Genomic DNA, 15050 nt, shown 5'->3' with positions numbered 1-15050 from the left:
TTTCTATATATTATCTGCCCCCCCACAAACACTTAAGACTGCCCTATTGTCAGTAGCCCCACCAGAATGGAACATTTGTTATAATTGATGAACTACATCGATACTTCATTATCACCCAAAGTCCATGTTTACATTAGCATTCACTCTTGGTGTTGTACAGTCTGAGGGTTTGTAATGTCATGTATCCACCATTATAGTATCATACAAAATAGTTTCATGCCCCTAAAAATCCTCTGTGCTCTGCCTATACATCCATCCTCCCCTTTACTCCTGGCAATCCCTGATCTTTTTATGGTGGCTGTATCATTTTGCATTCCCAGCAGCAATGAATGAGAGTTCCTGTTACTCCACATTCTCACCAGTATTTAGTGTTGTCTATTCTGGATTAATGGTCATTCGCATAGGTGTATAGTGGTAATTGTTTTAATTGGTATTTATCTGATAACATATGATGTGGAATATCTTCTCATATTAATACATTTTTTCCTGTTTGTTAATTGCAAAATGAATGAAGTGTGGTCCGAGTAGCGTTGACTTTGAGTGCATTTCATCAAGATTATCAAATCTTCAGAAAGCTGATTTATTTTTCCCAAATTCCCCCAAAAATATCTAGAGCCAGAATATACATTTATTCATTTGAGTTGTGAAAATAATTCCTTAATAATTAAGTATATGTTGAGTAGGTTGATGGTTATCCACTATAAGAAAGCTGACCAAGAGCTCTCTAGCTGTTCTGGGCACAGTGCCTTTTGCATAATGCTGAAAGTACTAAGTTTCATTCCAAGTCCACGTATTTCTTCTGATTACATCCTTTTCTCACATATTCAACACCCATACAAACACTTTGGGGAGCTTTTGGGGGTTACTAATAGTCCCTCTTTTTCTGTCAGTCCTATCTATCCCACATCTTTCCTTCAGTAGGAATAATGACCAAATTTTGGCTTTCTACACATGAAGCCACTAAAAATGTGATTAAAAAAAGATTTTTTGGCATAGGAAGCCTCAGAAAACTTTAAATGGTTTTCAGTACTTTTGTCACCTCACAGTGCTATAATTTTGGAAGTTACTCATGCTTTGGTGGGTGGTGTGTTAAGGTTTCTGAATTCTATGCCTATTTTTGTCTTATACTTCTTAGAACCTTGAACAAGTCAAGGCACCACTTTCTATCAGACCCTTTATACCTATAACAGTGATTCTTAAATTTTAGTGGAGAAGGATCACCTGGGTAGCTTCTTAAAAATGTAAATTAATAAGCCTCGCTGTTAGAGAATCTGGTTCAGTAGGGTTGAGATTGGGTCCAGGGAATAAACAACATAGATAAAACTTTAAGAAAAACTATACTATGTCCATTTATTTATTTTGGGTGTAGAAAATCTTGTTTATCTAAAAATAAAGTTGGTGAAAGCTAATATTTTAAAATACATTTTTTATTTTATTTTTATTTTTTTTAAAATATATTTTATTGATTTTTTTACAGAGAGGAAGGGAGAGAGATAGAGAGCTAGAAACATCGATGAGAGAGAAACATCGATCAGCCGCCTCCTGCAGATCTCCCACTGGGGATGTGCCCGCAACCCAGGTACATGCCCTTGACCGGAATCGAACCCAGGACCTCTCAGTCCACAGACCGACGCTCTATCCACTGAGCCAAACCGGTTTCAGCTAAAATACATTTTTTTTTTAAATATATTTTATTGATTTTTCACAGAGAGGAAGGGAGAGAGATAGAGAGTTAGAAACATCGATGAGAGAGAAACATCGATCAGCTGCCCCCTGCACATCTCCCACTGGGGATGTGCCCGCAACCCAGGTACATGCCCTTGACCGGAATCGAACCCAGGACCTCTCAGTCCACAGACCGACGCTCTATCCACTGAGCCAAACCGGTTTCAGCTAAAATACATTTTTTAGAAATAATATTGGCTCTTCAGATATGAGCTGTCATATTTACATGTATGTATGACACTTGCCAGATTGAGTGATTATATGAATTTAATATAGACATAGACCCTGAAATTTTACTTGTTGGTCTCTTAGTACCTCTTGTGCTAAGCATATTTATAGTATGTGTTCAGATAAATGTGTATTGCTGATTATTAGTATAATTTCACAAATCACTACAGTATTTTTGTCATTAACAAAAGATATAACCAGTTCTAAATGCCTGTGTAATCCGAAGACTTCTTGTGTCACTTTTTAAAAGACTTACTATAGAAAATTTTAAACGTATACTAAAATAGAGAGAATGGTATTTCGGCTATCTATTGCTACCTAACAGCTACCGCAAAACTTTGTGGCTTAAAATAACAACCATATTATCTCCCACAGTTTTGTGGTCAGGAATTCAGATTGGGCATGGCAAGGGTAACTCTCAGTTCCACATGATGTGCTGGGGCTGGAAGTCCAAGGGGCTTTTTTTCACATATTCTGGCACCTCAGGAGGTTGGCTTGCATTGGTTGGGAGTTAGCTGGAATATCTTCACTGCCTGAGACCTGGGTTCTATAGTAGTCTTAAGGGCCTCTCCCTCTCCATGTGACCTTTCCACATGGTCTTTCCTCCTTTTAGCAAGGAGGCTAAATTTCTTGTGGTGCCTCAGGAATCCCAAGAGCGCAAAAGTGGAAGCTGCTAGGCCTTCTTAAGCAAGTCACAGGTCCAACTTGTATTAAATAAGGGACCACACAAGGATGTGAATTCCAGGAGAAGTTCATTGTGAGCCACCATTGTAACCAGCTACCTAACTGTTAAAATGATAAACTCGTGGCCTATTTTATTTCATCTAAAACCCCAACCCATCAGATTACTTAGAAGTAAACCTCCCAGACATTATATCATTTTAGCTATAAATGTTTTATTAGGTCTCTTTAAAACTTCAGAGTAATGCAAGTCACTTTTCACATTTCCCCAATCATTTCATAAAAGCTTTTAAAAAAAATCTCTGCTCTGTTCTCCACCTCTGAAATAATCACTGTTCTGATTTTTATTATCATAGATCAGTTTTGCATATTCTACAACTACATATAGATTTATATTGTAGGTATTTCTGTTTCTGGTTTCTTTCACTCAGCATGTTTTTGAGATCTATTCATGTTCTATATAGTAGTTCATTCCTTTTTGTTACTGAGTAATATTCCATGGTAAGAATATAACACAGTTTATCCATTCTGTTGATAGACACCTGGGCTTTGCCTAGTTGTTGGCTATTAAGAATAAAAACCGTTATGAACATTCTTATTCTTGTTTAAGGCTTTCTGTGGATATGTATTTTCATTTTTCTTAGGTAAATACTTAGGAATGGAATTCCTAGGTTATAAAATAATGATTAACTTATTCATTATTTTAATCCTCATCCAAGGATATTTTCCATTGATTTTTAGAGAGAAGGAAAGACAGAGAGAAATACCGATGTGAGAGAAGCACATTGATTGGTTGCCTCCTGCACGAGCCCTGACCAGGGCTGGGGAGGAGCCTGCAGCCTAGGTATGTGCCCTTGACCGGAATTAAACCTGGGACCTTTTGGTCCGCAGGCTGACACTCTATCCACTGAACCAAACCGACTAGGGCATAAATTATTAACTTTTAAGAAACTATCATAAAGTTTCCTAAGTGGTTGTGTCCTTTTACATCTCTACTAGCAATGTCTGAGAATTCTGATTGCTCCTTATGCTTATTAGCTTTTGATAGTTTCTGTACTTTAGCTATTCTTTGGGTATCATGAATTTGTAGCGGCATCATAAAAAATTTTTTTCAACATTTACAATTTGTACTAATTGGGATACAGATAAGGCCCATTCATTCCAATTGGTTGCCTCATATATTTTCTATTCTGTGGGTTTTTCTCCTTTCTAACCTTCGCTCACTCTTTCTCTCATTTCTTAGAGTTTTTATTTTTTAAAAACTGGGTTGTTTGTATTAATAGATGTTAATACAGGCTGGATTTTGCTGACTAATGTGTTCCTCTGTCTTCTGTTTCCTGTAAATTGGTAGTTAGATCTAATGGCTATATCAGATTCATTTATGGTCATTGTCTAGTCAGGGGTGGGCAAACTTTTTGACTCGAGGGCCGGAACAAAAGCATGGATGGAGTGTTTGTGTGAACTAATATAAATTCAAAGTAAACATCATTACATAAAAGGGTACAGTCTTTTTTTTTTTTTTTTTTTTTTTTTTTAGTTTTATTCATTTCAAACGGGCCGTAGTTTGCCCACGGCTGGTCTAGATCTGTTAATGTATTGGGGATTGCAAAGTAGTTACCTTTTAGTTCTGTTACTCCTTTTAAGTTGGGTTAAATTCTATAAAAAGATAGTTTGTATATGGGACAATGCACCAACCAGCCGAGCCACAAGGCCAGGGATAAAAGATAGTTTGTATCATTATCTATGTGACCACCTTTAGGTATCATGTAGATAAACTTTGTACAGGAAAGGCAGGATAAGTACTTGATTTCCGCCCCCCCCCCCCCTTTTTTTTTTAACTGGGTTTAAAATATGAGTTGGTTTCCTGGCACCTTTAGATATTTATAATACTTTATGTGTTCCAATCCTTTACAGTTTTATCCTTATTAGTGCTCAAAATGTTCCATTTTTTGTTAGTAGGAGCCTCTACAAGTTAGTCTCTGAATCCTTTTGACATGACACTTAACGAGTCTTTGAGAGCTTTTTTGCTTTCCAGTATGACAAAATGTTCCAGTCTCATCTTGAACAGTTCCTGACCCAAAGCTGGAATCAGCTTTTTCTTCAAGTGCCACTAAATACTGTTTAGTGGTAAATAGAATTTAGAGACTGCATACTAGGAAATAGAAGCATTCATTGTTACTGGGCTGATCATTGTTTCTAGACCTTTTCAGTGAACAGTGTTAGGAAATTATTCTAAGACAAAAATACATTATGAGTTTATACTAGAACTTTCAGTTCCAATACAAGACTACAAGGTTTCACATAACCTCGAAGATCTTACGTCTATATCTTTTTCCCCCAAGCCAAAAATCCCACTGCCCAATAATGCCATTATTTATCTGCTTTACCCCATAACACATCCACATCCAATAATCTCAGAATATACCAACACTATTGAAAACATTATAAGAGTTATTTTGGCAGTTTCTTTTACTTTTTTTAAAAAGTGAGTTTTAGAGGGTGGAAGGGAGAGGGATAGAGAGAAACATTAGTGAAAGAGACACACTGATTGCTTGCCTCCTGCACGCCCCCTACTAGGGGTCAAGCCCACAACCCGGGATTAAACTGTGTCCTCCTGGTTCATGGGTCGATGCTCAACCACTGAGCAACACCAGCCAGGCAGTTTCTTTTAACTTTTAAGGTATATTCTACGGATGTACAAATAATTGTATTTTAAAGTCAGTTGAGATAATTTCCTTCTGTGTGATTATGCCTTAAATTCATAGGTTTGTTACATTTTGTTTTTTAATTCTTATGATTTTGAAATTTAATAATTACATACAATATTTATGTTTCAAAGTCAAATCTGCAAAACAAGGAATATTCAGAGAGTCTAGCTATTATTCCTGTCCTCTCCACTATTTTCTCCCTCCTTTCCCCATAGGTAAACTTTTCTTTTAAATGTATGGTTTATTCTTCCATTATAAATTACACACACATGTGTATTTTCCCTTTTCTTACCTAAATGGAAGCATACTATAATATTTATCTCTGTCTTTGTGCTAAGTTTAAAAATGCTTATATTTCTGTATGAATTACATAGAATTTATGGGTGATAATATTTTTGGAGAATCTTGATGGTGGAAATGGGAGTAAGGTGGTAGACCGCCATGAGAATAGTTAGTAAAATAGAATAGGTATTGAAAAGGACATAAATTAGTATTACAGTTAAGGTTACTAGGTTCCATTTCTATATCTATTTTTAGGCAAAATCTTTTCTTTTTTTTAGACCTCAGATTTTCCTGTTCTTGACCCCAGCTGGACTGCTCAAGAAGAAATGGCCCTTTTAGAAGCTGTGATGGACTGTGGCTTTGGAAATTGGTAAGAGCTTGGTGTTAGGGCTTGCCCTGCCTTAGTGAGCTCCGAGAAAAAGGTACATGTGAAGGGTAAAGGGAGGAGCCTCAGAAGAAGAATTTTGGGGATCATATGTTGCTTTTCTATTGACCCATGACTTGTCCTCTGAAATGCCTCATGGGGAGATATGGGATGTTTCATGGCCTGTGACTGGGCAGCTCTAAAAGACCATTTTGAATGGATCAACACAGAGAAGGCTGGTTATTCTTTCTGAGTAGTGGGGAAATTTAGACTCTTAGTCATTGCTCCTTTCTGATTTTGTTAATTCTTGGCTATGGATGCCCTCGTCGTTTAACTGTGTCAGACTTTTGGTAGATGGCCACAGCTTACCTAAGATTCAAGTTTGACAGACTTCTATTTGCATTTCCTATTTTTAGCTTTCAATACCTGCCTTAGTCCAAGTTTGGCAGAATTGAACAGCAGGTATTGCTGTTGCCTTAGGTAGTAACACTTAATCCCACTGCTTTCGTTTTTGTTCTTTGGGAGTACTTTGACACTGATGATAACATTTTATGAATTAGACGACAGAGAGTTGATTAAATATATTTTGTTCATGAAGAATCTCAAGCTTAGGGACCTGAAGTGATTTCTCATGATCACATAGCTTGTTAGTGAAGGACTCTTAAGTAGATTCACCCTGTCCTGACTTCCTAGTATATATAATCTTTCCTGATATTAATAAAACATACTATGCTGCCTCCCTTATGTTGAAGTCTCTGAAGGAGACTTGATGAGTTCAGTTCACATTTTGCTTGTTTTATTCATTCAGCATTTATTATAAAATATTGTGTATTTTTAAAAAAAACACCAAAAAAAAATATTGTGTATTATAGGGAATACCAAAGAAGATAGAAAATGTGATCACTTATGAGACACTTGGTAGTCATCTTTTTGGCCTTTTTGGTTTTTCATTTTTTTGCTTGCCATTCTAATGCTCTAAAATTTGCTAATCCTCCCTGTCCCCCTTCCCTCTTAGCAAAGATCACAAAAATAATGTAGTTTTTCTATCCACTATAAGGTACTAAGCTTGGTGGTGAGGGTGCTAGAGTTAAGAATTATAACACCCTGCCCTCAAGAAGCTTATAATCTAGAATGGGAATGTATATGTATACACACATATAGATACACACACACACATTTTGTTGAAGTACACAAAGCAGAGCATAGTAATGTCTTAGGAGAAGAACAAGTGAAGCACTGTGGAAGAAAGATTGAGAGGGGACATGGAGAGAGTTCACCTCCACCTCTTCATTCTGGGCTAGGATTCAGGAGTCGAGAACAAATTCTGGCTTTGTCACTTATGTGCTTTGTGTTCTTGAGCAAGTTTCTCTTAATGTCTTTGGGCCTCATTTTTTTCATCTGTGAAATTGAGATAGTAAGTACTCACACCACACAGTTAATGGTAGGATTGACTTAAATTATGTTATGAATGTTTCTAGCTTATGCTTGGCCTATTGTAAGAGCTCTAGTAAAGAAATTTTGTTCATGCAAAATGTTTTGTAAACTATAAAACATGCAAATATAAAACTACTAGAGGCCCAGTGCACAGATTTGTGCACCGGTGGGGTCCCTTGGCCTGGCCTGTGGGGATTGGGTCAAAACCAGCAGTTGGACATCCCCTGAGGGGTCCCGGAGTGCAAGAGGGCATGCTGCAAAGTTGTCACTTGGCAGCTCCTGCATTGAGCGTATGCCCCCTGGGGGTCAGTGCGCCTCATAGCTAGTTGCTTAGGCTTTTATATATATAGATACTTATGTACGTACATTTTTATTGTTCCAAAGTGGCTTGTTTTTATTTATAGCAATCCTTTCCATGGGGCCTAGCTCACAGGGTAATTACAAGCTTTGTAGTGATTTTTCACTTCTTTTGGTGGAAAGGAAAGGGCTTTTCAGATACTGTTTCTATATCTTGGAATAGCAGGATTTGGAATAGCAGATTATACCAATATTAGCCTTGTAGTTGTCTTATTGTTCTGCTGATAGCTCCATGACACCAGTTTGGAAGTATCAAATCCCAGACATTATGTGGATTGGACTTTAAATTTGTGAAGAACAAACTTGCTTTTATCATTACGTATAGTTGAAAGCACTACTTCCTTCTCTTTTCCTCACATTCCTCTAGGCAGGATGTAGCCAATCAGATGTGTACCAAGACCAAGGAGGAGTGTGAAAAGCACTATATGAAGCATTTCATCAACAACCCTCTGTTTGCATCTACCCTGCTGAACCTGAAGCAAGCAGAGGAGGCAAAAACTGCTGACACTGCCATTCCATTTCTCTGTAAGTGCCTCCCTTTTTTAAAGAGATACTTAGGTCATCTCTGGGCCCTGTTGCATAGCAAATACATAATGGTTTGTTGTCTTGGACAGCTAATGAGTTTACGAAATACAGGAGGAGTTGGCATGGCCATTATTGGGAGTCAGGGCCATAATGGGGCCAGGAGGGAACATCTCCCAGAGGCCAGAGTTCTATACTGGATGTCAGGGTGCCCAGATCCAACATGTAGTTACTCCTGAGACTTGCAGTTCCATGCTATTGTGAACACCAGGCTTTTTATAATCCCTTTGGAGAGTTTATGATTGTAGATATTAGTTAATAAGAAAGTCCACTATTTGAGTTATTATCATTAATTATTAATCATCCCAGTGTTAAGCCCAAGAAGCAATTTGTTATTTTTGTTCACTTAGTTGTGGCAATAATAGCACACTTTTTTTTTTTTTTAATCACATGTGGCTGAGGGACCCATGGGTCTTTTAACAAAACATAACCAAAACCGTGATGAATTATAAATGGACATCTTTCCTCAATGACTCCCAGAGCACAAGTAATGAAATATGAATGTTTTCCCTTCCTCACTCCCTTTCCTCATATTCTTAGAAACAGTTTTGTAGCTGACTGCCTCAAAGTCTAATGATACCTCGTATTTGGATAGTACTTGGAATGTTGTGCTCAGTTCCTAAATCCATCAGACCATTTGTTCCTCATAGAAACCCAGTGACCTAGGCAGAGCAAGAGCTTTTGTTTTACACATAAGGAAACAGATTCACAAAGGTTAATTTGTGCAAGGTCATGTCCCTCGAGAGCTGGGACTCAATTCCAGTTAACTTCCAAACCCAATAGGGTCTTTTTGGCCTCTCAGTTGGATGAGATTTATAAATTGAGATTAGTCCTAAAGCATAAGGATGCTGAAGGAAACCTATGTTCTATAATATTAAAGTAAAGATCCTTTGTTTTTTCGCATGTTAAAAGCAAAAAGCAGAGTGAATTTTCTTATCTTTACTTCAAGGTTTCCTTAAGTCTTAATTTCCTTTTTTAAAAATCAGTCTGGCCGAGGCCGGTTTGGCTCAGTGGATAGAGCGTCGGCCTGCGGACTGAGAGGTCCCAGGTTCGATTCCGGTCAAGGGCATGTGCCTGGGTTGCGGGCATATCCCCGGTGGGAGATGTGCAGGAGGCAGCTGATCGATGTTTCTCTCTCATCGATGTTTCTAACTATCTCTCTCCCTTCCTCTCTGTAAAAAATCAATAAAATATATTTTTAAAAAAAAATAAAAAATAAATAAAATAAAAATCAGTCTGTTTCTATAGTAGTTTATCTCTTTCACTTCTCCCTTTATAAAAAGCTTTGAATTTTATTTATTCTCTCAGATGCTGTCTTTCTCCAAACAGAAATATTTTAGAGTGTAAATGACTATTTATGTGTCATTTAAAGTGAATAAGAAAAACTCTAAATTTTCCAGCGGCAGAAGACCCTCCCCGACCTACCTTTGACTCTTTGCTTTCTCGGGACATGGCAGGATACATGCCAGCTCGAGCAGATTTCATTGAGGTAGGAGAAACTCATTTTTGTTTCTGATGAGGCTTATATCTCTTAGCCATAGGTTTCATAGCACTAAAAAAAGATTTTCAAAGCCCTGTAATTTGTAGTCCCTTATGCAGTGACATTTTCTTCTATTTGAGTGCTTTTTCTCATTTGTAAACATTTTCACATGTAGAACAGTGAAAGTTCTTCAGGCCAAGAACCTGTTTCTTAAATTTCATTGGTGTGGGCTCCCACTTTCTTAGTAGGTGTGGGATTTCTATAGACTGGTTCTTATTCCATACCTAAGGGGTTTCAAGGTTGTACTATATCAGGGGTTGGCAAATTTTTTCTATTTAAGGGCCAGATGGTAAATATTTTAGGTTTTGTAGACCAAAAAGTCTATTTTGCAACTGAACTTTGTCACTATTGTTGCAAAAGCAGCATGGATAATATGTAAACAAATGAGCCTGCCTGTGCTCCAGTAAACTTTGTTTATAGAAACAGGCAGTGGGCTGGATTTGCTGACCCCTGTACTGTGTTTATAAGATAAAGAATGACAAATGTATATAAAAACTACGTGTTCCTTGTTCAGCTATAGAGTTAAAAGCCCTGTGAATGTAGTCATAAGTTCCTTGATTTATATCTAATTCACAATTACAGTGCTCTTAGAGGTAAGTTGAAAGTTTTAGTGAGCTACAAACAATTTTGCTAGCCATGCCCAGAACTGCATTTTTTTCAAGGCAAGTGATATTGTAGAGCTACCCCATAGACCAGGGGTGGGCAAACTTTTTGACTCGAGGGCCACAATGGGTTCTTTAACTGGACCGGAGGGCCGGAACAAAAGCATGGATGGAGTGTTTGTGTGAACTAATATAAATTCAAAGTAAACATCATTACATAAAAGGGTACGGTCTTTTTTTTTTTTTTTTAGTTTTATTCATTTCAAACGGGCCGGATCCGGCCCGCGGGCCGTAGTTTGCCCACGGCTGCCATAGACGCTATCCCTACGATTGTACTCATTGAATAGAATATGAGTACAGTGAGCTACATAAGCACTATTGCATAAATAGAGCCCTCAGAAGGTAGTAAAAAGGTAGATGAATTAATGCAGACAATTTTCATACCGGAAGATCTAGTCAGAGTTAGATTTTCTGGGGTTACCTTTTATAAACAGACTACTTTTAATTTTTAGAACAATAGCTTTGGCTTTATTCATGAACTCATAACTGTTCTCATTTTTGCTGTCAGTACTGCCTGAAAGCCTCTTAGATTTCCCCCATGATTTCTCATTATTGAGGCAGTATCCTGGCTCTGTACCCCATTCACTACTTTTAAAGGAGTGTTTGCCTGTGTATTTCTACTTGCTTCTAATGCATGGCTACTATAAAGGTATTACTCAAAACTGATAAGTTTGGGGTGGGAATTTTTTTTTCCCCTCAAACAGGAGTTTGACAATTATGCAGAGTGGGACTTGAGAGACATCGATTTTGTTGAAGATGACTCGGACATTTTACATGGTAACATTTTGTTTTAACAAATGTTTTTATTGATTGCAAACTATGTGATGGTACTGTGTTAGGGTCTAGGAATCTAAGGATGAATAAAACATGTCCCCTGTCCTAAACGGGACTCAAAACCTAGTGATTAAGTTGCTGAACTTAACTTTTTTTGTTGGGTTTTGACCACAATGAAAAAGATCATTTGTGCTGATGGTGAGAACGTTGATTATATAATGGTAGTTGGGAATATCCCATTCCTTGGAGTGTAGATCTTCCTTTTGACTGGGGTAGGGCTACATTGAGGTAATTAGTTAACTGGCCCTCACTGCCTCCTGAGAAGGAAGGGGGCCAATGTGAAGAAGACCTTAGGACTTTAGTAGCAACTACTGGTACTAGATGTTCACTATGATTTGTTAACCCAAATTTCCCACTGCAGAGGAAAAAATGGAAGTTCTTTGAGGATTTTTTAGACCAAGATTAGGAATTTCTCATTTCTTAGAACTGTTGAATTTTTAACATTTCTGAATTCTCATCTAAGATTAGCCTTTTAGGGATTTATGTCAACTGTTGTGTTATAATATAAATTGTTAATACCAACAGAGCTCTTAAAAGTGGATGGTTAGCCCTGGCTGGTATAGCTCAGTTGGTTGAGCATCATCCCATGCACTGAAAGGGCACCGGTTCAGTTCCCAGACCTGGCACTTACCAGGTTTGCAGGCTTGATCCCCAGTGGGAAATGCTCAGTAGGCAGCAGATTAATGTTTCTCCTTCTTCCTTTCTCTCTCTCTAAAAATCAATAAAAACATTTTTTAAGAATTGGATGGTTAGGCTTTTGTTGAATCTTTCCCCCCTCTTTCTGTTTTCAGTGATCTACATATTTGAAATAATCCCCAGTCTTCTCTTTCATTTCAGTTCAGAATTGAAATTGAATGTGATACAATATGAACAGTGCTCCCTTGGATTCTATATTCCCCAAGCAGCATCTTCATTGTTTCTCTTAAATCTGTATTCCAGGCAGGAAAGGCAAGTGGAATCCTTGTTGAATTATACATAAATTAAGTTTTCATGTGGCATTAACTGCTACTCTGTCATTAGAAGGGTAATTTGATTCCATAGAAGAGCTGCCTAGGTGTTTGTTATACCAGATCTAGAACAAAGAAAGTCCTCATAAAAATTTTATCTCTACATATTTCTTGAGCCATTTTCTTTTCAAAATTTCATTTCTCTTCTCCCACACAACTTTAAGGAAAGTCAGGGTGACGCAGATTGAACTAAAAGAGGAAAGCTTGAAAGCAAACTAGTTTGGCATTCACTAGATTCATCATTGTATTTGTTCAGTCATCCTGTCAATCTCTTCTTTTCAACCCCAGGTAACTCATGTTATTGTCTTTTCTCACCTGTGTTGTTGTTCCCTTGAAGGTAGTGTGTGGATTGCCATTCAGTATTTCTCTCCATATACACCAGCTTTAATTAAAATGGTATTGTTTTCTAGCTTGTAGCTCTCTTTTCCAGAATGCAAAAAAAAAGGCAACTTAGTAAACATAATCTATATACTGTTCAAAAGTACTGAACTTTTGAAAGTTAGAATCTCTAATGTCAGTAATGGCTAAACTATGTAAGAGACTTGCTGAATTATTTCTCTAGGCCCTAATCCAAGGTCTTCATTCTTAAGCCTCAACATTATTAAGAAAAGTGTAATGGTTGGGATTTAATTTCACTCTTCATTCTTCGTAGAAGCAAGATCTGTAATTTGTCCTGGTGCACTTGTGCTACTTTCTGTTAAGTGGGAGCAAAAGGAAAAAAATTAGAAAGAAGCAATTGATTGATTAACAGTTTTTATTTAAATTAGCATTTCAAACCTAAAACATACTTTAATTATTTGTGATCTTTCTACAATCTCTACAACTTTGTTAAGTCACTTTTTTTCCCCAAATGGGACCTTTCCTTTATTTCAAGAAAAATGATTTTAAATATAATATTACATGCAATAAACATGAGTAGCTCAAGAAAAATGATTTTACATATAATAATTTTACATGCAATAAACACCAGTCATTCAAGAAAAACTATCTTAAATATAATAATATTACACGCAATAAACATTAATATTTTAGGAAAACTTGTTAGTCACTTGATTTTAGTTCATTTGAACTAGAACCAAAGCATCAGTTATTGATTGTTAGCATACTGGTAAGTGGCTTTAACATAACATAAATAATAACCCCTGCATCCCCTTTCCTTCCTGTCTAGTAGTGGATGTTGAAATGGGTGCTCTTTAAAAGGTAATAACATTTTTTTTCTTTATTTTATTTTTTCCCCATCACCATTTATCCCCCCTATACCTGCCTAATCCACCTTCTAATCTCCAAAAAGGTGATAATATTTTAAAGAGGTTTCATAGTACTAGAGGGAAGACTTGTTGGTGCCATAAAGGGATGCTTTGTTTATGGCTCTGAGTTCTTAGCTCCTCTGGCAGCATGACCCTCTGTCCAATGGGACATGTTGCCCCTGAGCTGAGCAGTTTCTCCCTGAGCACTCATTGAAACGGGACTAGGAGCCCAAGGAGACTCAGGAAGGAATGAGAAGTAGCACACCCAGAACAGACAAAGGAACACATGTTTTGTGCAAATCAGAACACTGATTCAGCCTTGGGCTTGCTTCTGAGTCACTGTATGATCTTGGGCAAGTCCTTAGAATCTTGCTTACTGTTTTTTGTGTCCCCTGCCGAAAAAAAGGGGGTGACACTGATTAGTCATAGAGTGTGAATGTCTCCAATGAAAGATGGTACATAATTCAGGTGACATTATTACCATTCCATTATACCATTACACTCCTAATATTACTGAGCATTAACAACATTCCTTTTATGTTTCCTCACTTGTAACTACTAGAAGGAAGCAAACTGTTTGGCTGGGTGTGTTTTTTATATTCCATCCCAGGGCATCTAGAAGACCAACAGTTGCTACCAAGCCCCTTTCCTTACCCAAAGACTTTTGCTATGATTCATGGAATTTGTCTAATAAAATGGAGCTGAATGGTCCATTATAGAGGCCTGAGACACAATGGAGGGATAATAAAATTGCATTCCAGTCATACCAGAAGGCTTTTAGAATGGGCCCAAAGAATATACAAGTGAAGCAGTGTCTGAGGAAGAAAATAAGGAAGTTTTGGGAGCCCTAAGTAACACCTCCTTATATTTTATTGAAATAAGCAGAAATTATGGGTTCAGAAAGAGACTAGCAGAAGACTCATAACTTGGCACTCGTGTGTGTCATGGTGTATTGTGGGAATTTCAGTGCAGACGCACAGTGTAGTTCCTTTTTCCTGCTTTCGTTTGGGAAATCTCTTAAATTTGTGAACTCCTCTTTCCCAGAGTTTCACAGGGTCTGAAATCCTGGTTGCAACATCTTCTAACCATTGCTTTCTCATAACTGAAGCAAGCAAGAGGCATTATCATTATAAAAGCTCCTTCCTATGTGTTGTGTCTGTGTGTTCAACACACCTCAGGGTTGCACATTAAAAGAGTTTATTATCCTTTTATTTGGAAAGATAATTTCAGCAAAATTTTTTGGCCAGGCATGGATTTTCCCTCACTTCTCCACCCACCCCCAGCCCTTTTTTGGCCAATATTGTCAGCCTTTAGATCCTTTTACAGTTAGCAGATCAGAGATTCACCCTGGTCTCTATACACACTCACCTTTTGCCAGTGCCCTTCCTCTTCATAGTGA

General features: G+C 37.5%; 1 protein-coding gene across 1 annotated transcript in view; it reads left to right on the top strand.

Moving 5' to 3' along the window:
- Positions 1-15050, top strand: part of TADA2A (transcriptional adaptor 2A) — a 44179-nt gene that overhangs the window by 11065 nt on the left and 18064 nt on the right. Inside the window, exons 5-8 of the mRNA XM_081108766.1 lie at positions 5903-5994; positions 8147-8304; positions 9762-9850; positions 11268-11340. Coding sequence (XP_080964892.1) covers positions 5903-5994; positions 8147-8304; positions 9762-9850; positions 11268-11340 — 412 coding nt within the window. The remainder of the gene's footprint in view (positions 1-5902; positions 5995-8146; positions 8305-9761; positions 9851-11267; positions 11341-15050) is intronic.

This window comes from Myotis nattereri (genome assembly GCF_964212035.1).
Source record: "Myotis nattereri genome assembly, chromosome: 16".
NCBI classification, from domain to species: Eukaryota; Metazoa; Chordata; class Mammalia; order Chiroptera; family Vespertilionidae; genus Myotis; species Myotis nattereri.
The sequence above is the reverse complement of the archived record's forward strand: the minus strand, read 5'-3'. Positions and strand labels throughout refer to the sequence as shown.